The sequence below is a fragment of the Pithys albifrons genome, chromosome 1 (assembly GCF_047495875.1).
Source record: "Pithys albifrons albifrons isolate INPA30051 chromosome 1, PitAlb_v1, whole genome shotgun sequence".
Taxonomy (NCBI): Eukaryota; Metazoa; Chordata; class Aves; order Passeriformes; family Thamnophilidae; genus Pithys; species Pithys albifrons.
In genome coordinates, this window is record NC_092458.1 from 123,486,803 (window position 1) to 123,513,281 (window position 26,479).

The 26,479-nt window shown below is 42.9% G+C and overlaps 2 protein-coding genes across 3 annotated transcripts; one reads left to right on the forward strand and one right to left on the reverse strand.

Annotated features, from left to right (window-relative positions):
• The first annotated feature begins 2,164 nt into the window (after positions 1 to 2,164).
• Positions 2,165 to 16,358, forward strand: LCA5L (lebercilin LCA5 like). Its single transcript, XM_071569064.1, is given in 10 exon segments — positions 2,165 to 2,194; positions 5,378 to 5,509; positions 5,511 to 5,573; positions 8,210 to 8,446; positions 9,461 to 9,585; positions 11,234 to 11,328; positions 13,792 to 13,895; positions 14,193 to 14,304; positions 15,894 to 16,116; positions 16,118 to 16,358. Coding segments are annotated over 10 exon segments (1,362 nt in total).
• Positions 16,359 to 17,535: 1,177 nt separating this feature from the next.
• Positions 17,536 to 26,408, reverse strand: GET1 (guided entry of tail-anchored proteins factor 1). Of its 2 annotated transcripts, XM_071566753.1 has the most exons (6): positions 26,116 to 26,408; positions 24,362 to 24,527; positions 23,370 to 23,437; positions 20,255 to 20,369; positions 18,659 to 18,763; positions 17,536 to 18,045 (listed from the first exon to the last, which is right to left on the reverse strand). In XM_071566753.1, exons 1-5 carry the CDS (start codon positions 26,203 to 26,205, stop codon positions 18,690 to 18,692), a joined length of 513 nt encoding a protein of 170 aa, XP_071422854.1. In that variant the 5' UTR covers positions 26,206 to 26,408; the 3' UTR covers positions 17,536 to 18,045; positions 18,659 to 18,689. The 2 variants fall into 2 exon arrangements, with proteins under 2 accessions (XP_071422854.1, XP_071422845.1); XM_071566744.1 differs by having other exon boundaries at positions 17,536 to 18,763; positions 26,116 to 26,406.
• Positions 26,409 to 26,479: the final 71 nt, after the last annotated feature.

The window sequence follows — 26,479 nt, forward strand, 5'->3', positions numbered from 1 at the left end:
TGACAGGCTGGCAGCCCAAAAAAGGCAAGGGAGAGTCGTGCACCAATGGGACAGGGCTGGAGAAATATTTGGGAGAGGGGGAAGGGACAAGGGAAAGGGGACAGGGAGCTGGGGGCAATCCCAAAGCTGCTGGAACTCATGGGCACTGTCACCGCTGCCTCCTGCAGAAAAGAGCTTGTCCCCTTCCCCTTATCACAACAACACTTTGGAGCTGGAAATTTTAGATTATGGAAGGGGAGGGCAAGGGGAGCAGAGAAGTAATTATAGCAGAGATCACGTTGAAATAAGCCTTGGTTACCAACGCTCTCAGCTTTAAAGAATTCAGACCCTCGTCCACACTGCAGGGCTCAGGGACTTCCCCAAAATAAATGTGTGTCAGGACACTGCCTGGTACTGAGGGAGGGGTTTGAATCACTTGATGTACCCAGAACCTCTTGTTGCCTTTTCTCCTTCTTTTTGCAACACCAGAGAAAATTTCCAGGGCACAAGGTGAACTAAAGGTTCCAAATACTTGGGAAAAAAAACTCAAAAACATTCTATTCTCTTATCCAGGGTGCTTTTTTCCATCTCTTTGTCACCTTATGCCCCAGAGATGGCCACAATGCAGTGGCTGCCTGCACATATTTGCTTAAGGAGGTCTCTGAGCAAGAGAGGTATTTTAGGAATGTTAAATGATAACACAGTTACTTTCAAATTTTAAGGGCAAAGTTTGTTTCTGCTGTAAGTGAGCAACGTGAGCTCAGTAAAGCTGACCCTAAGCCAGAGGTGAAACTGGCCTAGGTTTTAAAAAGTACTCACACACATTTCATGCATTCAGATTGAGCATAGCAGTGTCCTGAAAACACTGAAAACAAAACTTTGTTTCTAGGGTTGGATAGGATTGAAATGCACTGCTAAATAGCAATAAATAGTAAAGATGCTGTTGAAAGGAGGTTTTTTGGTCTCTGCAAAGCCTTATGTGAAGCTGGAAATGCAGCAGTCCATGTGTGGAACTGGGATCCTGAAAACCCTTCTGAAAATTAAAAGTATGGGTAGTTTCTACTGTTTGCTGTGGCTCACTATCTGTCATTACTTTTTCTTTTTGAGAGGCAACAGGATGTCCAGCAAAAAGCCTATTAAAAGCAGATCTTTTCAGAGCATTTTCCTGCAAAACAACAACAACAACCACTTAAATGAAAAAACATGAATTATTGCCAGAAGTTATTACACATGCTTGTTTCCCAGGAGATTTTGTATGTGAGTACAGCCTAGGAGGTGATGGACCATTTGGAATTTAGCATTTCCAAATTCTTTGGTTATTGGTGCTCTGGAGAAGCACAACCAAGGGATGCAGAAGCACAACCAAGGGATGCAGAAGTACAGCCAAGCAGTGCCTTGGGATAGGGATGCTAATAATTCCATGGAATCCCAGAGCATGCTGAGCTGGGAGACACCCACAAGGATCATGGATCTATCCCTTAGCCCTGCCCAGGACACCCCAACAATCCCCCCTGGCCCTGTCCTGTTATCCAAAGGCTTCTGCAGTTCTGGCAGCCTTGGGGCCATGCCCACTGCCCTGGGGAGCCTAGGCAGTGCCCACCACCCTCTGGGAGAAGAGCCTTTGGCTGAGATCCAACATAAACCTCCCAACACAACTCCAGGCCCTTCCCTGAATCCTGTCTCTGGTCCCCACAGAGCAGAGTTGCCCCTTCTCTGCCCCCCACCAGGAAGGGGTATACTCATTTCACACTCACAGCAGTAAATGAACATCCATGGTCAAATTCCAGGACAGAATTCTCACTGAAGCCTCATTCCTCCTCTGCTGTCATTCCAGGTGGGATACTGAGGGGGCTGCCAGGACGTGGAGATGGTTGTGGGATTTGCTTTCTGGGTGGAACATTGAGGGGACTTCCAGGACATGGGGCTGGATGTGGAATTTCATGTGCAGGTGGGACATTGAGGGGGCTTTCAGGATATTGGTATGACTTCCAGGACATGGGGCTGGGTGTGGGATTGCGTGTCCAGGTGGGACACTGAAGGGGTTGCAGGACATGGAAATGGGTGTGGGATTGGCTTTCCAGGAAGGACACTGAGGAGGCTTTCAGGACATGGGAATGGGTGTGGGATTGTCTGTCTAGGTGAGACACTGAGGGGGCTGCCAGGACATTGAGGGGGATTCCAGGACATGGAGATGGTTGTGGAATTTCATGTGCAGGTGAGACGTTGAGGGGGCTTTCAGGACATTGGTGGAACTTCCAGGACATGGGGCTGGGTGTGGGATTGGCTTTCCAGGTGGGACACTGAGGGGCTGCCAGGACATGGGAATAGGTGTGGGATTGCATGTCTGGGTGGGACATTGAGGGGACTTCCAGGACATGGGGCTGGATGTGGAATTGCATATGCCGGTGGGACACTGAGGGGCTGCCAGGACATGGGAATGGATGTGGGATTGGCTTTCCAGGTGGGACACTGAGGGGCTGCCAGGACATAGGAATGGGTGTGGGATTGGCTTTCCAGGTGGGACACTGAGGGAGCTGCCAGGACAAGGGAATGGGTGTGGGATTGGCTTTCCAGGTGGGACACTGAGGGGCTGCCAGGACATGGGAATGGGTGTGGGATTGGCTTTCCAGGTGGGACACTGAGGGGCTTTCAGGACATGGGAATGGATGTGGGATTGACTTTCCAGGTGGGACACTGAGGGGCTGCCAGGACATGGGAATGGGTGTGGGATTGGCTTTCCAGGTGGGACACTGAGGGGCTGCCAGGACATGGGAATGGGTGTGGGATTGGCTTTCCAGGAGGGACACTGAGTGGGTTCCAGAACATGGGAATGTTTGTTTGGCCCTAATTGTTTTTGTTCCTGCATCTTGTCAACATGAATTCTCCCGGTGTTTGTCCATTCCAGGCCCTCCTTCAGCTCCTGCTTTTTGTCATCTATTGCAATATCTTGAATTTAATTTCTAGTTCTTCACCTTTTGTTTTTCTTTCTTCTCCTTTCCCATTTTATTTACTTTTCAACACCTGCTCTTGAAGCTGAATGATGAGATTCAGCCCACACTTCTCATCAAAACAAATTAAAGCAGGAGTTTCAAGTTTAATTTCAGCTAATTTGATTTTAAAACAATTTGCCTATGAAGTGTTGGCAGTGCCAAATCGAATTTAAACACAAACACAGATCTCTATACCAAGCTGGGCTTTGCCTAATGCTCAAAATATGATTTCTCATCTCTTAGGGGTGAGTGCACTGCCTCAGGTTTAGCAGGACCCTGGCACTCCTCAGTATTCCACAAGGAAAAATTGTTCTTGTAAAGGAATTAAGAGTAATGAAACTGTTTTGATTCAACCTAAAATGTTTTGTTCAATCCTGAATTACGCTTTTTAGTTTTTAATTTGGGAGTTGTGTGATTCCCCTCTCCCCTGGAAGAAATTTAATTTATTTTAATTTAATTTAATTTACAATGAAATGCCACCACGAAGCAAAAATGCCAACAGAGGATTTAGAATGTTCTAAAAGTATCTTCTCATATTTTTCTTTAGTGAAGGCTGTTTGTTAAAATCCATGTGAACTAAAATACCATTTTAATACCCCTCAAATTTCTTTGAATAGTTACCATGTCCATTTTAGAGACCCCCAAATATGCAACTTATTCTACTACTGGATAAAATTCTCCATCTGTAAAACTCCAGCCTGAGTGGTCTTCATGTGATAGAAAGAAAATTGAGTGGATTGAACAATATCCCAGGAAACAATTTTTGCCACAATCACATCTTTTATTACATTGTGAGGTTTTATTTACAAGCTTTTTTTTTTTTTTCATGGAACTAGATAAAATAAACAAAATCCCAGAAGTTGAAGAAAACCTTTTTTTTCAGTCTCTAAGTCAGGGACTCTGTTGTGCAGCTTTAGATGCTGTTCTATCTTCTACCTATAATATTAATACAGCAGCTCAGGTGGGGTTTGTTCTATTTTAATGCATAAATTAATTCTATGATCTGATTTGCTACCTAATTCTTCAAAAATATGACTAAATGATACTTTTATGACACAAATGGTAATTTAAAATTGCTATATAAACACAGGTAGGAACACTCAGTTTCTAGAGACTTGAACAATTCCTTTTCAAATGCTGTAAATCACTTTGTAGGTGTTGAGCATAAATACAATTACACTTCTAAATTAAATCCTTTTTAAAATTGCATTAATCATGGAGAAAATGCGTCCACAGGAAACAAACTATAGTATCTATTTCCATTTAAATTGTACTAACCTGTAAATCTGTAGAAAATCAAAGCTGGAATCATCATAAATTCTGAGATAAAAAACATTATATTTCATATTGCAGTTCCTTCTAGAAACAAACAATTATTTTCCTGGATTAAAGAGCAATGCCTGTTTTTTTTAAAGGTAACTGTGCTGGTTTAAAGGGAAACTGGCAGGAGAAACCCAACACAAGAGAGATCATAAGTCAGAGTGACAATTTAATACCAATATTACAATAAATACAATGGCACAAAGAGAAATTGGGTTTAACCCCCAAACCCAGCAGTGTAACCCACCCCCTGGGGCACAAACACAGGGGGGTTTGGTGGCCCCTGTGTTGAGCCCCACGTGGTTCCTCCGAGTCCAAAGGAAAAGGAAGGGACAAACCTGTTGGTGCAGATGATGGCACAGTCTGGTGGAGAGTGGTGGGCTCCTCCTGTCCAGGTTCTGCTCCTCCTCTGGATCCAACAAGTGGTTTCCCAAGTCCCCAAACCCCCAGATTGTCTCCCCTCAGGTGCAGGTGGGAGCCCCCAGTGCCTCCCCCAGGGCAGGGAGTTCCACACTGGGGGATCTGACTCTGGCAGTCAGGGGGGATTTTGGAATCGTTGCTGGCCCCTGAGCAGAGCTGAGCCCTCAGGTGGGTGTGAAGGTGCCAAGGAGTCCCTGCAGGGCAGTTCTCCCAGCTCCTCTGCCAGGCTTCTTTCCCAGCCAGCTCCCAGCCTGAGGGCTCAGCTGTGCCCTGGGCAGCTGCTGCCAATGGGCCCTTGGGAACAGTTGGTGGGCACTGAATGGAGGGTGGAGAATCCACAGGTTTGGTCACACCCACACAGGAATAAGCTGGTCCCATCTGCTGAACTGGGACAGGAGCTGAGCATGTCTTAGGATCACTTAATTAAGTTCAACACTCTTTAGTGTTTGTGTTACCTGTAAACAACTTGATAATACAAAAACACTCAATAACATTCTAATTTCTGACAGGATTTACATTGTCTGCTATAACACAGGTGATCTTTCCCTCCATATTTCAATAACAGCAGTGGAAACATGGCACAAAAAGCAAGGAAAATAAAGATTCCCCAAGACACAGAAGGACCAGAAGCAGCAGCTGTAGCAGAATCATAATTTTTGGTGATCCAGCACAAAGAAGACACAAGAGAATCTTCTCCCACTGATGTTTCCAAAGGCTCTGGAACAGTCAGGGGCAGTGAACCTTTAGAACCAACAGGAACTGAAGAGAAGAAAACACAGAAAAATGGCAAAAAGAAAATGGGAGATAAGAAAAAAAGGCCAGTATCTCTTTTCCCAAGGTGATAAAAAGGATATTTTTTTTCTGGTAGTTTGAGGGTCTTTTGAGAAATGCAGTTGTTCCCTCTCTTTGGCATTTTTTTCAGTAATTAGGAAAACAGAGGCAACAGTTTTACAGTGAAGAAGTGTAATAACTCATGTTTCAAACACTAATAAGGGGTGGGAAGGGAGGGAGAGATCCCTCCCTGGCTTATCCCACAGTACTCAGTGATCCAAGAGGCAGGATAATCCCTGAGGGGTGGGAGAACCTCTGAAATCCTTAATCCTCAACTTTAACCTGAGGGCTTGGAAATGGCTCTCCCACATTTTGCTTTCTGCCTGTGCATCACATGATGAACCTGAAAAAGCCTTTCATGAGGAAAAATATTAAAAATAATCCACAAACGTGTCAGTTTGGGAAAAAAAAAGTCATGTTTTGGCCACCGAGTCACGTGACGTTGAGTTTATGATTCCACAGAATGACCATATAACACAAACATATAATTGTACATGTAATTTATGTACATATTACAGTGTAGAATCTCTCCACATCTGCAGGTTTTCACATGGACACCCATCCTTTCCTAAATCCTACCACATGAAAAAAAAAGACTGTAAAACCAACAGCCCTTTTCCTGCTGAGCTTCAACATTTCATCTCAATCTACCAAAGCTACAAGACACAAATCAATCAAAAAAGGAGAGAGAAAGCCCTGATTGTCTCTGTTATTATCTGCTATTTGCTGCTGTCAAGGAGTCAGACTGGCCTGAAACAAGCAGACCAGAAAGAATAATGATATTTTTGAAATCTAGTTAGCAGAAGAACCATTACTGGCCTCTACCTGTATTGGATAATTTATTATATATATTTATGTATATCGTATATAATTTGGATAAAGTAGTTGGTTATTTTTGCTTGTTCATGACTACTTGAAATGAAATATGAAGATTTTATAGTACTTCTGACAGCTTTTGCAGGAAACTGTTTTCCCTTTTCCATCCTCTAATTCCATTCTGGCAAAATAAAATAGTAACCTAATGTAAATTTGCAAATATTTGTGTCACAACATTTGGGATCATATTGTAGCCTTCCTGCAGTGGAATTGTGTTACAGAAAACACTGTTCTTTGGTGTTTTTAAGGTCTGTCCTTGCCTATTTTATCCATGAAATATTAGGTGATATATAAATCATAATAAACTTCTACAAAATACTGCCTGAAATGCCTGGAGAGCTGCAGTGGAATTGAATATTTGCCAGAAAAAGGGGAACACACTCAGATTTTCAGTCTTCACCATTTTAAAATTCTAATTCTGCTTCAGGAAAGGCAAATGAGAGTAATTCCCTCAGAACCCTGACCATAAGGAAAGGCAAATGGCAATAACACTGAGAATGCAGCTCATAAATATCTCTTTTTCAGTTTCTGTTTATAATCCATGCACACAACTGCACCTGTTGTAGACTAAAGAGCATGTAAGGTTTAAAAATGTAGTTTAATTCAAAACTGAACTGAAATTTCTAGAAAGCTGGTTAGAAATCCCAGCTGCAGAGATTCCAACCATGTGCTGTTGGGATCATGTTGGGGTTTGAGTCCTTGCAGACCTGTAGATTAGTCTGTTGTTTGTTTGTTTGTTTGTTTTTCCTACCATGCATCTATTCAAGGTGGATCTTCTTGGGGATCTTTCTAGGTGGGCTGAATTTGGTCCATCAGTCCCCAGATTGTGCCTACATTAATGCAGTGCATGATTTCCAGGGAGAAAATTCATTTCCATTGGTACTGGAGCAAGCAGTTACCAGAAATATACTTTTAAAAATATTTTATATATACTTTCATGTATATTTATTTTATTTTATTTTATTTTATTTTATTTTATTTTATTTTCATAGAATCGATTGGGTTGGAAAAGACCTCCGAGATCATCAAGTCCAACCCTTGGGCCAACTCCAGTCCCTTTACCAGATCATGGCACTCAGTGCCACGGCCAAGCTCAGCTGAAAAACCTCCAGGGATGGTGAATCCACCCCCTCTCTGGGCAGCCCATTCCAATGCCTGAGCACTCTCTCTGCAAAGAATTTCTTTCTGCTCTCCAACTTCAATTTCCCCTGGCAGAGCTTGAGCCCATCGTGCCCCCTTGTCCTATTGCTGAGTGCCTGGGAGAAGAGACCAACCCCCACCTGGCTGGAACTTCCCTTCAGGAAGTTCCAGACAGTGCTGAGGTCACCTCTGAGCCTCCTCTTCTCCAGGCTGAACACCCCCAGCTCCCTCAGCCTCTCCCCGTAGAACTTGTGCTCCAGTCCCTTCTCCAGCCTCGTTGCTCTTCTCTGGCCCCGCTCCAGCCCCTCAATCTCTTGCCTCAACTGAGGGGCCCAGAACTGAACACAACACTCAAGGTGTGGCCTCCCCAAGGCAGAGTCCAGGGGAAGGGTCACTGCCCTGGGCCTGCTGGCCACGCTAGTTTGGATCCAGACCAGGATCCCCTTGGCCTTCTTGGCCACCTGGGCACACTGGTGGCTCCTGTTGAGCTTCCTGTCCCTCAGTCCCCCCAGGTCCCTCTGCCTGGCTGCTCTCCAGCCACTCTGTGCCCAGCCTGGAGCGCTGCAGGGGGTTGGGGTGGCCAAAGGGCAGGACCTGCACTTGGCCTTGTTGAACTCCATCCCATTGGAACAGATCGATACAAACATTCCCAGAGTAACTTCCAGGATATTTTAGCCAGATGTTGTGAGGAGGTGAGAGATTGAAGGAATCGCTTGAGGGTGTCTCAGGAATCTGAGAGAAAGACATCCCAGGAGGTCAGAAAAGTTGAAGCAGAGCTGCTAAAAGCTGAAGATGCTTTGCAGACCTTGCTTGTGCTTTCAGACGACAAAGGTCTTGCAGAGAGAGAACTTTATCACAGAATGTCAGTCCTTACACAAAAACTGGAAAAAAAAGGATGAGACAAGAGTTAGTATCTGTTTATTATTGTATTTGTGGGACATTGGATCAGAGGATATCCTGATGGGAAGGGACCCACAAGGAGCACTGAGTAGGAGACGGTTTGGGGCAGGAATAGTGGAAAGGGTTTGGCTGCTTCTTGTCACATTAATGAGTCTGACACAATCCTGTAAAACAGGACACTGGGTTTTGTGTTGTGTTTTTTTTTAATCCATTGCTGTCCCAAGTGTAGAGAAGTTTAACAGGAGGTCATTCATCTCCTTTTAACATCTCACACATCTTTATTCTTACTGACCCTTGGACACAAAGACAGGAGCACAGTTTTGAATACAAAACTGGAAAAGTAAAATTTCCATTGTCCTTCAAGAATTAATTTCTAATTTCTATGGGGTCCAGTATGCACAGAATTAAATAAAAAGAGAGGAAATCTTAGAGAAAATGAACATATAAACAGCTGAATTCAGACCCTCTTTGGAAAACTTTCTGTTTACAGAAGTCCTGGTGAGCAGCTCTAAAAAGCACACAGGGTTTGGTGTCCACCCAACAGGTTTAGGCACCAGAATTTCAGTGCAAGGCAGTGGGTTCTGATGATAAAATCCCCAATAAGTAATTAATTTTCATTTCCACCAAACCCCCTCATTCTGCCACAGTTAATAGTTCTCTGTGAACAGAAATGTCTAAACAGTCCTCGAAGATAATTGTATTTATTAATCCACCAGAAAGGGAATGTGCAGCTTTATTGTCATGAGAGATGCCAAAACCTTTGTGTTTGTTTAGTGAAATGAGGTTTTAAATCAGTTTTTAGTTATTTGGAAAGTAATTTCTCATAATTCCATGTATTGTTTACAACATAATTATTAGCATATAATTGTTATAATTATTTATATTGTTATATATAATTATTAGTTTAAATTGCCTTATATCAGCACACATTTTTTCAATCCTGTAAGAACTGAAATTTTTCAATAGTCACACTTTCCATATGATAAAATATGTCTGTTTTTAAGACTCTTGAAATGCAGCTGAAGCTCAACAACAGCATCTACAGGGAGAAGAAAAAGATTTTAGAAGCTGGAAAAGTCACAAAGAACTTGACAATGGAAATTAACTCTGTGCAGCAAATAATTAAGATGTTACAGAGATTTCTGTTCCTCCAAAAATAATTTGAGTAATTAATGTTACTTATTGCTTTTGTTCTTTTTTGCTATTTAGTAATGATTTTTTTTTGTTTCCTGCTTGAATCTAGAGTCAAAAAAGTCAGAATATCAAATGGTGAAATGATTGTAGGGTCTATTTGTCAAAGGTTCAAATCAGTTCAATAATTAATTGAAACAGAGGTTAATGTGTCACAAATTGGACAAAAATCCACACCAAAAAAAGCCAGATCTGGGTCAAAAATATTCATCTACTAACCTGACACCCTTAGAGAAACACTTTCAAATCAAAAGGAGCCAAATATTTCAGCCTGCAGAACTAAAATTTAACAAGAAAATTCATGGAAATGTTTCAATAGTTTGTGTAAATTCCAGCTTGGTTTTTAGACAAATATTTTTTGGTACAAATACATCCAGTTCAACATTTTCTGCAATGCTTGGAAACCAAACATACAGGAAAACTAAATAGGAATAAAGCCAGAACTGCCAGGAAGGGGATTCATATGAGTTATAATCAAGAAAACCAGGATATATTCCAGAAAACTCGAAATTTCATGTGGCTTTTTAATTATTAAATGTGTTTGTAATGCTGTTAAAATACACTTTTTAATTTTTATTATTATTTCTGTGTAATGTTCATCCCACTGGAGAGTTTTCTCTTTCTAAATGGAAACAAATGCCTGCAAAAGGTGTTTTTAGGGAGAGTTTTCCCAGACATTGTGAAGGGCAGAACAGGCAATTCCTGAGGATTCCTGGAGGTTTGTATTTCTGTACCTGGACATTGTTTCTGCCTCTTACCTGTTTATCAGGTGCAGAAATTTCCTCCTGGTATTTGGCACTGCAGATGTGGGAGATGGGAATAATTCTAATCCCAGCCACACTATTGAAAAACTGTCCCAAAATCCAAATTAGTTTATAGTTTTCACCTTAAAGCTTCTCTAAAATATTTCTACTTCATCTCTTTTCCACACAGTTTTCTCTGTGTGTCCAGTTCTCCTTAATATTATACTTAGAGTCACAAAACCTTCTATTGTTTTTCCATAAGGAAGCCCAGACATTCTTATTAACTTTATTTCTGAGCCACAACAGAGTTTTATTCCTACACATTCCTAGTTTTGGGCCTTTGGTTTATTCCAGACTATTCCAGGTATTCAGACACACTTTCAGTAAGATTTCAGTAAGGAAAAAGGACTCTTGCTAAATAAACATTAAAAGTGTGCTCTGAAGTTTAAGTCACCCCCAAGGCAACAGGTTGTGAAACATCTGAGCACATCAACAAGGGCCCTGAGTAAATTAATTTAATGATATTAAAAAAGGAAATAAAGGCAGCAATTACCTACTCTGAAAAAAAAAAAATAGAACAACAAATGAAAAAATCAGGCCTTCATCTTCTGAACTCTGTGTTATGAGTAAGGTCATCTGGGTGTCAAGGTGTGTTCTTAGCCTGAAAAAGGGAATTTCTACTTGGAAAATTTCAGATTCCTATTTGTGTAAATGACACAGTCACCACCTGGCCTGACACAAAGAGAAATCACTGACAGCTTTCTACCAACGTGGGAAAATTAAAGTGATTAATATTATTTCTTAATGTCTATTAGAAGTTGCAGAGTATTTATTTCTTCTTAGGAAGTCAATTGGCACCTTTATATAAAAAAATATCTATGCAAATAGGATGGCTAAAGCTCTGAAGGACAGGAGTGATTTGGTACCTCAGGAACAGAGTAGATGTATATTTATTTTTCTTTTTTTTTTAAATATGTGACACTTCCATTGTTTTACAACTGGGAGGTATATTCCAAGAAAAATGCCAGTGTTGGACTTTTATATGGGCTAAAAAGGTTTAGGAAGTTTAAGGGCTGGTCTGATAATGTTTGCCCTCAGTGATCCTTTGGGGATTTGATATCAATAAATTGAAATGGACAAGCAGAGATTAATTCCATCCACAGAACGGGTGTTATTTAGAGTAAAGTAGTGGAATTATAGAGAAGAACAATAGAAATTAAGTTCTATGAAGGAAGGAGGAACTTTTTATTTAGGAGTATTTTCACTTGGATGCTCAGTCAAATATTGGGAAGAAATATCTGTTATATCCCAGAATCCCAGACTATTCTGAGTTGGAAGGGACCCACAAGGATCACCAAGTCCAACTCTTCAGTCAATGTCCCACACAGGGGATTGAACCCACGACCTTGGCATTATTACAGCCAAGTTTTAACCAACTGAGCAACCTTGTCCATCAAACATTCCAAGAGCAGCTCCCTTGAGTGGATTCAGCTGCCTGATCCCAGACACCCAGTGCTGTTTGGGATCCCCCAGTGCATTCTGCATTAATTACACCTTCATTTGGGATTGAATGATCTGAACATGGACTTCTCTGGGTGAAGCAGCTCTTTAAAATACTGGGTCAGATATTCTTGCTCCTAAACTGAAGGAGAAATTGGAACTTTCTTCATATGGATACCCAAGAGCACTCAAAATTTCCGTGGCAGAAAACCTGCCTGCTGGAAATCCTGCACATGGCCACAAAATTCCTCCAGGGATGGTATCCATACAAAGTTTGATCATGTTCAGTTATTAATTTCTTTCTCTGTTACCTTTATAAATCCATTGCTCTGCCTTAACTGCAGGTGAAGTACAGGGAAAAGACTGGGAATTCAAGGTGTGAAATTAAGAAAAACTATTCCTGCTTCTCATCCCAAATCAAACACCTATTTTTGTAAAGCTCAGAATTTTAGTTATGCCACAAAACTAATGTGGGTTTTTTACATTTTACTCATACATGGCCTCATACAATAATAAAGGCACTTAAATCACTGTTTGTTATTTTAGTTGTAATTTTTAAGCAAGATAAGGGAGCTTAGTTAGAGATAGACATGATACTTGGTAATGAAAAGGCTCCAAGCAAAGTCCTCTGACCTTTTGGAATTTTTGGCCAATAAATGTTTTCATTCTTTGCCACTTAATGAATTTGGAATCCTAGGGCTGGAATTAGTGACAGTGTTTTTTCCCTCTTCTCTACTGAACTTTCTTGTGAGGAGCTGCCTCCAAGTTGTTTTCTAGTTGATACGCCCAAAAGTTTTCAGCCAGCAGGAAAAAAAATGAAATTTGGGGCTGCATTTTATAACACCCTGAATAAATCGCTGAGGGGAGACTTCCTTGAGTTATCAGAGAGTTCTGTGCACATAAATAAAAGGGATTTCTGGGATGAATCCATTCATTCCATGAGCTATTCCCGAGGGCACAGCAGGTCCCTCCGGCTCACCTGGGGGTGCAGCGCCCTCTAGTCCCGGATGGAGGGAACGCTCCTCTCCTTCCCGCGGGAAAAGCTGCGGGAAGAGCTGCGGGAAGAGCTGCGGGAAGAGCTGCTGAAAGCACTGGGAAAGCCAATTCATTCCCTCCACATCATCGCAGCCATCCCTTCCTCCCTCCCAGAGCGATCCTCGCATTGGTTCCGTGCATCCTTTTCAAACATTGGAAGGGCACCGTTTTTATGGAGAGTCTTCCTTTGGTTTCTGAGATGAAAACTGGGAGTGAAGGCAAATTTGGATGTAGGAAAAATCCTACTTTTGTTGCTGTGGTAGTGACTGTCTCAGCTACTGTACTCCTGTCCAAATTATCCTGAAAATAGAATAAAAGAACAACAGACTCACCTTTTCCATCCCATCTCCATCCAGCTATTTCTTTAAATGTCTCATTCCATCCCTCCCTTGGAATCCCTTCCAAAGACCATTGATATCTCAAACAGTGTTAAGCATTTCCTAATTACTTGGGTTCCATAAAGATCCAGATTTAGGAATCTGAAAGCTGAAGCCTCACACCAGACCTCTTAAATTTATTGTTAAAAATGAAGCCCATAAGGGCTCTGGGGAATAGACACATTCACCTGACTTTGCATGTCCTGTCTGAACAGGATTTTGGAGTATATTTTTACATTTATTTCTGTGTATAGAAGTGTTTTTGTGATGTGCAGATGAAAAGGCTCAGAAGTCCAGACAGCTGCTTGTGTTCCAATTCAGCATTTCTAGATCAAGCAGAACAATAAAGCACATTAAGACATGCATTAAAAACATGTTTGAATCCTGGGCCACCTACCAGTATTATCAGTCATCACAGATATCTTTTATTTATATCAACAATACAGTTCCAGAAACTACTGAACTGCCAGTGATTGTCCTTTTCAACAGGTCTGAGTGCAACCAGAGCAGTGCAAGTAGATAAAGAGAGTTTTAGAGCACTGCTGCTGTCACAGCACCAGGACACAGAAAAAAGCCCAGTCCGGCTCATAAAGGTAGGAAAGATCTGGATGCAAACACATTCCCTTGTTCAACCTCTCAGCTAAGCTGTATGTTATTCCCAAAGTTTCAGTTATGTGCCTAAATAGCTTGATCCATCATCTCAGCTTCCCAGGATGTGGATTTTGCATGAATGTAATTATAGTGCAGAAAAAAATGTTGTGATGCAGAATAAGGATATAACAGCAACAGAAATTACTAATCTTCTTCTAAGTGTTGCACTGACTGTGTACTTTTAAAAGTCACTAAACAAGTATTGCCTCGTTCTTTTTACCTCTAATTGCCAATTACAGGAGAAAAAGGAGGAAGAAGCTGCAGCAAATGGAGCGAACTCAGATGCTCAGGGTAGAGCAGCAAATCAACCAGCCAAGAAAATGCTGCTGCCAGAAACTTCTAACAGAGCACACAGAGGGATATTTAACATTGGGATCTCTTCAAATTCCCAATGACATTGGTAACTTACAGGGGTGTAACAGCCACTATCTGGCACACGAGTGACAGGAATGTGTTCAAAATGATGTGGTGAGGGTCACTAAAATGCAGCTGAGTTGCTGGTGGGGCTGCACTGACAGAGAGCAGCTCTGCAGGACACAATTCTCCATCCTGCTGTTCTTCCTGGGCAGGTGGGTAATAATTCAGGGCTTGGTCTGTAAAAGTATAACTAACACTTGTTAATTCCACACTGATCAAACGCTGCTCTCCAATTCTCGTTGTGAGTCTTCATCAGAGCTGATGTGAAGGTGCATTTCTGTGGCTGGGAGAGGAAAAGGACTTCAAGGGCTGGGTCTGTCTCCTCGTTACAGTGATCACTGTAAATAGATTTGATGGAAATCCTTGCCACTGGCTGTGCTCGTATGTAAAACTTACTTGCAAGGGACTCAATACAAACATCTTTATTTTCAAGAAATTGAATATAACAGAAAAAAGATGCAGCCAGTGCATCTGTTCCCTTGCTCAAGCTTTTCTTTCTAGAAATATCCCTGTTATTTCCATTAAAGTAAGGCTTGTAGGAAGCACCAAGACCAGAATTCCATCATGGTAAACACTTCACAAAGGCAGGAGACCCAAAGGTCACACATTTACAGGTTGAGGTCACTTCCCAGAGCCTGTAATCTGTGTTAACTCCTGTGCCAAATTTGTACTCTGCCTTTTCAGCCTCCAGCCTTTCCACCCAGGTATCCAAATTCACCATTTGTCTTTGAAATTCCCTTTTAAAACTGGCAGAAATCACAGGTCTGCTGATGCTCCCTGTGAATCTCTCTGAAAATCTGAGTTCTCTCACTGCTGATATCACTTTCTTACTGAAGCCTTACTCAGCTTTTTTAGTTGCTGCCACTTCATATCTCTCCTTTAAGACTCTGCCTCATCCTGGTTGTTCTGTGAGTCTCTCCAAAGCACAGGACATATTTATTACAAGTTGTCCTCTAGAGCAGATCAATGTATTTATTGTATGCACATTCCTTTTTGCTATTGAAAAGTAGGAAACTCTTCACTTACAGGTGAGAGTTGCTACATATTCTCCTCCATACAAGCAAGTCTGCTGTGAATCAAGGCAAAGAAATCCCCATATATATTTAAGTTCCACTTAAAACCAAGAAAATTACAATTAGAGTTCAGATCTCATCTGGTTTCTCTGTTCCAGTGCACATGACTTTTCTGGCCCCATTACTGATGATATTTGCTGTGAAATTCATTCAACAAAATTAACCATCATGAAAAAGGTAAAAATAAAGATATTAAGCTGCATTCGATGGCACAATGATCTTGTTTAAATCTTGCCCCATCCTGTTGTAATTATTATAAGTAGCACTGTCATAACCCTCCAGGCTGAAATACCATCAATAACAATCACTGAAGCAGTGAAATAAATAAGGATGTGAAACTTGCTCTCTTTAATGTTTCATGGTTCTTCGTGTTCCTAAATATTTCATTTTTAGAGCACCTAAGGGAGGGCAGGCTACTGACAGAACACACTTTTCAGAATTTATGAAAAGGCAAAAGAGACAAATTGCTTAAAAAGGAGCTGATGAACCTCATGAAAACTGAAGAGAGTCCTCAAAGTGATGGTGTAAAAGACAACAATCAAGAGGGAGATGCAGTGGAAGAATTTGAAGGAGAAGAAAAGGCAGAAGAACAACAAACTACCAGTGAGAAGGGTGGGAGTGAAGGTGAAGCTCCAAACAAAACACCCACTGGGTTGAAAACAAAATACACACTGGGAAGCCATTGGGAATTTGCATCAGGGGCTTCCAGCAGCAGGTACAAAACCCAGAGCAGGCAGCCAGAGCCAGGCAGGGCAGGGCTGCAGTGCAACAGCTGCATCCAGAGAGGAAAATTCCTTTGGGCTCTATGACCATCCTTTGGGAAGGACACCAAGCCCAGGCAGGAGGAGGGAGCCACTGGAGCAGAAGGATGTGCTCACGTGGTGGTGTTTGCTGAAAGGAAGAAACAGCTCATGAAAGAACTCCTTGGAGCAGGAGCTGCTCAAAGAGACAACCCTTCGAGTTCCAGCACGACAGGAATGAAGGCAGAGAAGCAAAAGGGTGCAGGACACAGAGCAAGTTCCCCACCCCCACAGCATGGAAAGTGCCCAACATGAACCAAGCCCTGAGGATACTCAAAGCCTTTCTGACAGTTAGTCAGGTGCATCACCTTTAGAAAATTTAGACTAGATCTAGAGTGTTGAATCCAAATGTTTTACCTTCATTACCTGTATTTTAAATCTTGCAAGCGTTGGCAGTTTCTTCCCATGATTTTTCCAAATCAACTCAAGATCTGTTGTCACAGAAGACCATTCCCTTGTGCTTGGTCTGTGTGTTGCAAATGCATCACACTAAGAGTTCCTGAACATTTTTACTTGTTATCAGGTGTCCAAGTTAGTCCCTGTTTGGTAGCTCCCAGGTTTTTGCACCCTCAAGCAGTTGGAATTTCAGAGCTCAGCTTGCCAATGAGTGACCTGCTTTCATAAGGTTCACTCTTGGGTTAGTATTAACAATGCAATAAAGGAAAATACTTCTTTATTTTCTTCACTCCCCAAACAACTTCCAGAACTCAGATGTAATAAAAATAATTTGCTATTCCATTGTTTTCATGAGCATTAAAAACCTCTAAAGCCTCGTTCTTTCCCACTGTTCCAACTTATCAAAGCAGTTTGCCTGGTAACTTCCCCAGCTGACATCCAAAGATGAATGTGCAAGAGTAAACCATTGTTTTGGAGAAGTCAGGCATAGCCAGTTCCCAAAAAGCCTTTCAAAATCCTGTGTTTAAGGTTATGTAAGTGAGGGGAGGAGGATTATGGTTTGTTCCTCATAGTAACTCACAAAACACTTGCTAAAATGATGTGAAGTGAGGGAAAATTAGGTGTATTTTAAATTAAAAATAAAAAAATCAAAAATTATACTGTAAAAGCTTTTAGAGATGACAAAGATGTTTAGAGCCGAATCTGTCAAAATTACAAAGGTTTAAAAAAATAATTAAAAATAAATTGGTTCTGTTGACTCCTTATGCAAGAACACAGGGGGGCTGTTTTGGGTTGGAGTTTGGGGGGTTTGGGTTTGTTATTTTAAGAGGTTTTGTGGTTGTTTTTTTTTTAGGAAAACTGCAATTAATATAAAAAAAGGGATCAGAAAACCTGAGATGAATTCAAAAGCTTTATTTCCTTAATAAAACCACAATTATACATAACATTCAATCACATTTTTTTCCTTGATATTTAAGGTATCTATTTGCACGTTGGCCAAATGTAATCCTGAATTTAAACCCCAATTTTTAAATTAACATTAAAAAACTCCAAACATTTCATCCACATATACACACAACATAACATGACCTTTTGATCTGATTTCTAAAGGCAGTGCTAATTTTGGAGGGGTCTTGGCCCCTTCCTTTGCAGGAAGGCAAAGGACCTGGAGTAACAAAAGAGATGCATTCCACTGTGGGAATTCCAGAGTGGGATGTTAAATCAGGATCATCTCTGCAGGAACAGCACTTTCTCCTTTCTCTTTATTAACATGGAGCTGGAGAAGGTTGGCCAGACCTTTTCTCCCAAAACATGGAAGGGAATATTTTCAGTGAAACATGGAAGGAAACCACGTGATCCTCAGTTTGGGAAGCAGAACAACCAACAAGGAAGGAAAGATCAATTATCTATAAAAACAGGAAAAAATTCAATGAATTTTAAAAGTCAGGGAGGAAAAAGTATCCAGCCATCCTGTGCTTGGCAGCTGAGGGAGTCTCTCATGAGATAAAAATTGATGGAACACACCCACCAATAGTTCATTATCTGGAGAGCCCAAGAAAATTCCAATTCTGGGGTAAAAAATAGCCAGGAAACTGTTTTACCCTGAGCCAACCAACCCACCTCCCTGTGCCTCCCATACCACCTGTCACCAAACACAATGGGGGTGAAACCACCACATTATACAGCAAAGAAACAGCAAAGATCCCAAACTAATTCTTAATGCAGCACATTTCCAGTTTAAAAATCCAAATCCAACACTTACAGATGTTGGTGGCCAAAGGCCATGACAAAATGTTATGGTTCTGTCATTAATAGACCCAAACTGAGGTTCTATAACCAGCACTGCTGTTCTTTCAAACCTGACCACCAAACTGAAAGACAACCTCTGGAAAGAGAAATCAAAAGGAATGCTGACTGAAATCCAACTGGAATAACAAGGATTGTCTCAGACACAGTCTCATGAAAGACAACTGTTCCTTTTTTTTAAAATTAACTTAAAACAGTGATGACAAAAATTACAGTTGAGGACTCCATGGATTCCTGGGTTCCTTCAGCTGAAAGGGTGGAGCATGATAGCTACAACTTTATTGCAAACCACGAGCCAGCAGGTAATTCCAACACCACCTGGAAGGGATACAAACCATGGATTAAGGCATTGGATCAATAAACATGAGGCACACAATGATCTGAAACCAACTTGGGAAGTGTAGAAAAGGGAACTTAGAAGTTATGAGGTGAACAGGAACAAAACATCTCTTTATATACCAATGAGTCTCTCCAAGAGATGGCAGAGGACTCCAAGAAAACCTTGGGAAGAGAGTATCAAATGAACAAATAGGAGCCCAAGTGTGGAATGTGCACCCCACAGCTAAAAACATTTGCTAAGGACCTAAGAGAGAACTTCTGAACTGCTGGAGTCAAACCCAATGCTTCGTTTGAATCTCAATTCAGGGTTTGAGAGAGGCAAAAAGTAAATTCCCTCTGAAATTTAAATCAGTCTTTTTAAAAGCAGATGGTTATTCATAGCAAACATGTGAAGGAAGCAGCTTTTGGGTGGTTTTTAGACATTTTTCTGTCTAAATCATCTGCAGTTCAACAGTGATCTCTTTACCCTGATTATCAGCCAAGACAGAAGATTTGAAGGCAGACACAGACAAGAGCCTTTTGAATTCCCCACCAATGCTATTTAAATAAATGTCTTCCAGGGACTATTCCCTCCCCCTGAAGCAGACTCCTCTTGTCTAGTAAACATGGATACAAATCATGGATGCAAACACACAATTCCACCAGCATGCACTGGAATTCCTCTTAAGACAGTCAGGATTTAGGAGACAAATATGAAGATTGTCCTACACTTTCCTGCCATCCTGGCTGTGCCTCAGCCCATGAACAGGTACAACCTGTGACACTGTTCTGATCATTCATGTGTTAAACTGGCCAAAACAGGATTTTTAGGAGGTAAAAATGCAACAGAAATGTGATGGGAAAAGGGGTGGGAACACACAAGACAAACTGCCAACAGAGAGCAAAGCTCAGTCACAGAATCATGGAATGGTTTGGGTTGGAAGGGACCTTAAAAATCATCCAGTGCCACCTCCTGCCATGGGCAGGGACACCTCCCACCAGCCCAGGCTGCTCCAAGCCCTGTCCAACCTGGCCTTGGACACTCCCAGGGATGGGGCAGCCAAAGCTTCTCTGCCCAGCCTGTGCCAGGGCCTGCCCACCCTCACAGGGAACACCCACTCTGGAGTTACTGCTATGAAACCGCAGCAATTTATATGAAAAACATGTAAGACACCCAGATCTTTCAAGCATTTTCCCATTTCTAAACCCAGTTCTACCATTTCTGTGGACTATTTAATATAAAAATATTTCAAACTTAAATCTTCTCCAGGGTCTGTCCAATACAGATAAAGAGATAAAGCTGCTCTGTTGGCAAAGAAATAAAAATGACAAAAAGCTCATTTCATTATCAGCTCAAGAACAACTGAACGTAGGAACAGCTGGTCAAAGGTCTGAGCTCCTCCTTGTGCTCAGAGAGTCAGAAAAAAGGAGTGCAGAGGCAGTGCTGTTAATCCAGGTTGGGTCCCAGCTTGGGAATGGCCCTGTCCTTACCTGCCACCCCTGTGGGAAAGGCCACCAGGCGCTTCAGAGGAGCCAACCACTTGCTGGGCAGCACCGTGACAGGCTCAGAGTAGTATTTCCAAATCAGGGAGATCATCAGGGCAGCCTGGAAGGGAAATTGTTATTGGCTTGGGGACTAACACACATCAAAGCACATTCCCCATGCTATTTTGAACAAGTTAGTAATAATAAATTCTCATTAAAGAGAATAGTTTCTTTGTTGTTTTATCTCGTTCTTAAGAAATTTCAAGATATTTTTATGCAGGACCTTAAATTTATACAAAGTACTGAGGCAGCAGCAGAACATGGAAAACACTGTTTTCTTTCAAGAGCCTCGTTCCAGTCCAGCAGAGACAAACACAGTCACAGCACTTGTGAAATTCTGATGACTCTGCTGAGCCTGTTTTTGCCTGCTGGAAATCCAACTTGGGAGTCCTCAGGGTGAGCACTGCCATCCTGATTAGCAGGAAATTTTTGTCATCAAGGCAGAACTATAGAGACAATCTGATGAGGCACCTGGGGAAACGTTGTAGCAGCTGCAAGGGGAGATTTGCATCCTCAGCAAAAGCATATTTTGTTTTCCAAAACACAAGTACAATACATTTGCATGTAGTAGAACTTTCCTGGATCCAGAGCCATATGTAAGTCAACAAAAAAACCATCAGTGATTAAAAAGCCAAGACAAGCTCTTACTTTGTCACCTCAAAACCAGAAACACAGAACTGAAATCAAACACAGAACTCCCTCCATCCTCAGCTACCAGCCTTTATCTGCAGCACCTCCCACTTCCACTTCAAGAAACTCTTCCCATTTGACATGCACCCCGCCACTGGAATCATAATCATGGAATGGTTTGGCTTGGAAGGGACCTCAAAGATCATCCAGATCCAACCTCCTGCCATGAGCAGGGACACTTGCCACGAGACAAGGTTGCTCCAAGCCCCATCCAGCCTGGCCTTGGACACTCCCAGGGATGGAGCAGCCACAGCTTCTCTGCCCAACCTGTGCCACGGCCTGCCGACTCTCACAGGGAAGAACTGCATCCTAATATCCCATCTAACCCTACTCCCTGACAGTTTAAAGCCATTCCCCCTTGTCCGTTGTCCTTTCTCTCTTGTCCCTCCAGGCCCTTGGAAATGGTCTCTCTCCATCTTTCTTGTAGCTCCTTCAGGTCCTGGAAGGCCACACTGAGGTCCCCCCAAAGCTTCTCTTCTCCAGGCTGGACAATCCCAGCTCTCCCAGGTTTTAGTGGGGCTCTTCTCACTTTCCTGCCTGTTTCCAAAGCTCAGGTGCTGTAACACTGCAGGCATCACATCTCACAGTACAGCTAAGGCAGCATTCACAGGCCCCACTAAAACCTTTTACCAGAACCAAAACAAGGCATGGCAGATTCTTGGTGAAGGAAATGGCTCTTCATCTGAGGTACCCCATCCAGTCCAAATCATGGGCCAGTTCCAGTCCTCTCTGCTGCCCATGGGGGGCCAGGGGTGGCCCTTTGTGACATCACAGGCACCTTTCAGGGCCCTTTGTGTCATGGCCATGGTGTTACCCAGAGACCCTTGTGACATCACAGAGCCCTGCCCTGCCCCAGGGGTATATAAGGAGCGCAGAGCTCAGTCCAACTCCGGGAGCGGCTCCCCCCGGAGGGAGCAGCTCCCTAGGGGTCCCTCCCCTCACTCTCCCTTCTTTTTCTCTCTCTCTTTCTTTTTCTCTCTCTCTCTCTTTCTTTCTCTCTTTCTCTCTCTTCAGGATGAGGAGATGGACGAGGGGAAGGAGAAGCCCAAGGCCCAGCCTGCCCAGGACTCCTCTGCCTCCCCCCAGATGGACCTCAGGCTCCCCCAGCCCAGGACTGCGGACACGGCCCCAGGCAGAGCGCCCAGTGTTCCTTCCTCTCGTCCTTCCTCCCTTCCTTTCTCTTTCTCTCTCTCTCTTTCTTTCTCTCTTTTTCTTTTCTTTCTCTCTTTTTCTTTCTTTTTTTTTCTTTCTTTCTTTCTTTCTTTCTTTCTTTCTTTCTTTCTTTCTTTCTTTCTTTCTTTCTTATTTTCTTCCTTTCTTTCTTTCTTATTTTCTTCCTTTCTTTCTTATTTTCTTCCTTTCTTTCTTTCTTATTTTCTTCCTTTCTTTCTTATTTTCTTTCTTTCTTTCTTTCTTTCTTTCTTTCTTTCTTTCTTTCTTTCTTTCTTTCTTTCTTATTTTCTTTCTTTCTTTCTTATTTTCTTTCTTTCTTTCTTTCTTTCTTTCTTATTTTCTTCCTTTCTTTCTTATTTTCTTTCTTTCTTTCTTTCTTATTTTCTTCCTTTCTTTCTTCCTTTCTTTCTTATTTTCTTTCTTTCTTTCTTTCTTTCTTTCTTTCTTTCTTTCTTTCTTTCTTTCTTTCTTTCTTTCTTTCTTTCTTTCTTTCTTTCTTTTCTTTCTTTCTTATTTTCTTCCTTTCTTTCTTATTTTCTTTCTTTCTTTCTTTCTTATTTTCTTCCTTTCTTTCTTTCTTCCTTTCTTTCTTATTTTCTTCCTTTCTTTCTTTCTTCCTTTCTTTCTTATTTTCTTTCTTTCTTTCTTTCTTTCTTTCTTTCTTTCTTTCTTTCTTTCTTTCTTTCTTTCTTTCTTTCTTTCTTTCTTTCTTTCTTTCTTTCTTTCTTTCTTTATTTTCTTTCTTTCTTCCTTTCTTCCTTTTCTTTTCATTTTATTTTCTTCCTTCACAATATATTTTTTTCTTCTCACAATAAAGAATTTCTTCCCAATGTCTAATCTAACCCTACTCTCTGTCAGTTTGAAGCCATTCCCCCTTGTCCTGTCCCTCCAGGCCCTTGGAAATGGTCTCTCTCCATCTTTCTTGTGGCTCCCTCAGGCACTGGAAGGCCACACTGGGGTCCCCCCAAAGCTTCTCTTCTCCAGGCTGGAAAATCCCAGCTGTGCCAGCCTTTCCTCCCAGCAGAGCTGCTCCATCCTCTGCCCATCCTGGGGCCTCCTCTGGCCTCTCCAGCAGCTCCATGTCCTTCCTGAGGTGGGAACCCTGTGTGACCAGTCATCAGCCCACAAATGCTGGAGAGAATTGTAACACCACTGAGGATTTGGTTTCATTTGTATTCGTAACAAAACGTTTACTTACCTGTAAGATGTAGAACACAATATTTATCACCCACTTTATTTTGGCTAATTGGGCAGTTCGTGCTTTCACTGTTAAAGAAAGAAAATATGATTACTTAGAATATTGACTTGTACTTACAGAAAATATCTCATTCTTCAAGTCAAGACATTACACTGCTTAAAATTCTCTTTCCAAGATGATTCACTGCTGTATTGAAAATACCCTTCTGCAAGAAACTTCTAAGTTCATATCACACCTTAGTTTCTTTCTTGAGTCACTCAGGACATGATTCAGTGGTCAGCATCACTAAGAGTAAATAATTACACAGGGAAGCCCAGGAAAGTCCTGGAAAGAGAAAAGCAAGAAGAAAGGAAGAGAAAAGAGAAGAAGGGAGAGAGGGAGGGAGAAAGAAAGAGACAGAGAGAGACAGAGGGACAGAGAAAGAAAGAGAGAAAGAAAGAGAGAAAGAAAAAGCGAGAGAGAAAGTGAGAGAAAGAGAGAGAGAGAGAAAGAGAGAGAGAGATGGAAAGGAAAGGAAAGGAAAGGAAAGGAAAGGAAAGGAAAGGAAAGGAAAGGAAAGGAAAGGAAAGGAAAGGAAAGGAAAGGAAAGGAAAGGAAAGGAAAGGAAAGGAAAGGAAAGGAAAGGAAAGGAAAGGAAAGGAAAGGAAAGGAAAGGAAAGGAAAGGAAAGGAAAGGAAGGAAGGAAGGAAGGAAGAAAGAAAGGAAGAAAGGAAGAAAGGAAGGAAGAAAGAAAGAAAGAAAGAAAGAAAGAAAGAAAGAAAGAAAGAAAGAAAGAAAGAAAGAAAGAAAGAAAGAAAGAAAGAAAGAAAGAAAGAAAGAAAGAAAGAAAGAAAGAAAGAAAGAAAGAAAGAAAGAAAGAAAGAAGAGAGGTGAAATCTGAAGATATTTAAGATGGAGAAGAAAAAGCTGAAGGACAAATATACTTAAAATTGAAAGTACTCTTGACACATGTTTTTCAGGCACTAGGAGAGGGAGCAGACTTTGCACTCTACCGTGGGTTTTAAGCTTGTCAGTCATTTTGTTGATCTTCCTTTCCAGCCGGGCATATCTGGCAAACTCATCCATCATACTGATGGTTGCGAGCTCTTGCTTCATGGTCTGGATTTCAGCTCTCATCTGGGATTCCTGCTCTGCATCCTTTTGTAACAACCTGGATATCTAAGAAGTAAAGAAATAATATCAGTTATCGATCCAGAATTCCTGTAATGTATATAAAGTATGATGTGAAAACCCTCCCATAAAAAAGGCCCTTTATCCCTGTCTTTTACTTTCCTAATTTCTTTCAAGAGGCACCCATGGCTTGTTGGTTCATCAATTCCTTTTACCATATGAAGATACAAATATGTTTCATTTGCTGTTCCTTAGCAATCTTTCCAGCTTTCCCAAGTCAAGTGTAATTTATTTGCCACAGATGCCATTTCCAGAACTGCAGCCAGTGAGGACAGCAAGGCCACTTTCAGCCACAAACCACAGCAGAGAGCTGAGCAGAGATTTTCAAAGACTCATAGAATATCCTGAGCTGGGAGGGACCCCCAGGGACCATCCAGTGCCACCCCTGGCCCTGCCCAGGACACCCCAACAATTCCCCCTGTCTATGTCCCATTGGCCAAAGGCTCCTGGAGCTCTGGCAGCATCGGTGCCGTGCCCGCTGCCCTGGGGAGCCTGGGCAGTGCCCACCACCCTCTGGGGGAAGAGCCTTTGGCTGAGATTCCACCTGTCCCTGCTCTGGCACAGCTCCAGCCGTGCCCTGGGCCTGGCCCTGCTCACACCCAGCAGAGATGGAGCTGCCCCTCATGAGGAAGCTGCAGACCCCAGTGAGGTCTCACCTCAGTTTTTTCCAGCCCTCAGACACTCCTCGTGGGGCTGTTTCATCTCTAGGAACACCGAGCTCAGCGTCCCAAACTGCTGAGAGTAATTTCAGGTTTAAAGGATTCTTTGCTCATTATCAAAGTGTGCACTGATCCCTGTGGCACTGACATTAATTTTGTGAAAGAGCAGAACAAGAGGGATTTCAGCAAGTTTGTTCACATGGGAGTTTATCTGGCGGTCACAGAGTTTATTTGTCCTTAATTCCATTACCCAGGAATGCTTCAGATCAGAGCAGCAGCATCCTGGTTAGTGACTGCGCCTCAAGATTTACTCCTACAATGCCTCAACTCCTTAATCTCCATATCCACTGATTTCCCTACTAACAATGAGGATGTCCACCTGCTGAAAACACGGGAGACTGAGAAAAGCTGTCCTTTATAAACCCTGAAAACTGAGAAGGTGTGGCTGCCCCATCCCTGGAAGTGTCCAAAGCCAGGCTGGACAGGGCTTGGAGCACCCTGGGCTGGTGGAAGGTGTCCCTGCCTATGGCAGGGGTGGCACTGGATGGGCTTTAGGTCCTTTCCAACCCAAACCAGTTTGTGGCTCTACAACACGTCCCAAGGGTTGGAGTCTCAGCAGCATCATTTAGGACGCTGATAACTCATGATCTCGAAGTTCACCTCAAAGCCCGGCCTAACCGAGGTTGCGGGAGACGCCCAGCCTCGGTGCTGGGTCCCACCACCTCCAGCTCCAGCTCCTTCCCTCCCAAGCCCCGGAGCAGGACCAGACACCCGCCCGACACATCCCATGGCACCGGGATACCCCTGGAATGGGCAGCGCTCCCCGGAGTTCACCCCATCCGCTGCCAGGACTCCCACAACGCCCTGCCCCGCGGCCTCGGGCCCCCACAGCCCACCCGGGGAAGGACATCACTCACGACAGAGGAGCAGGAGGGCAGCAGGATCTTGAGCGCGTTGCAGAGGAACACGGCGCTGAGCACCAGCAGCCACGCGCCGCCCTCCGCCATGGCGGGGCGCCCACCGGCCCTGCCCCGCCCCGCCCACAGCGGCACTACCGGCGCTCCGGGCCCGTGATGGGGATTAGGATCGGGGTTAGGATGTCGATCAGGATCGCGATTAGATTAACCAGGATCCCGATCGCGCGGAGCGGCGGGAGCGCCCGGTGGGGGCGGAGCGGGGCGCGCGCGGCCACGTGACCGGCGCCGTCCAATGGGAGCCCCGTGCGCGTACCCGGGAGGCCCCGCCCTCGATGCCGCCCATCCCGCCCCATCCCGCCCATCC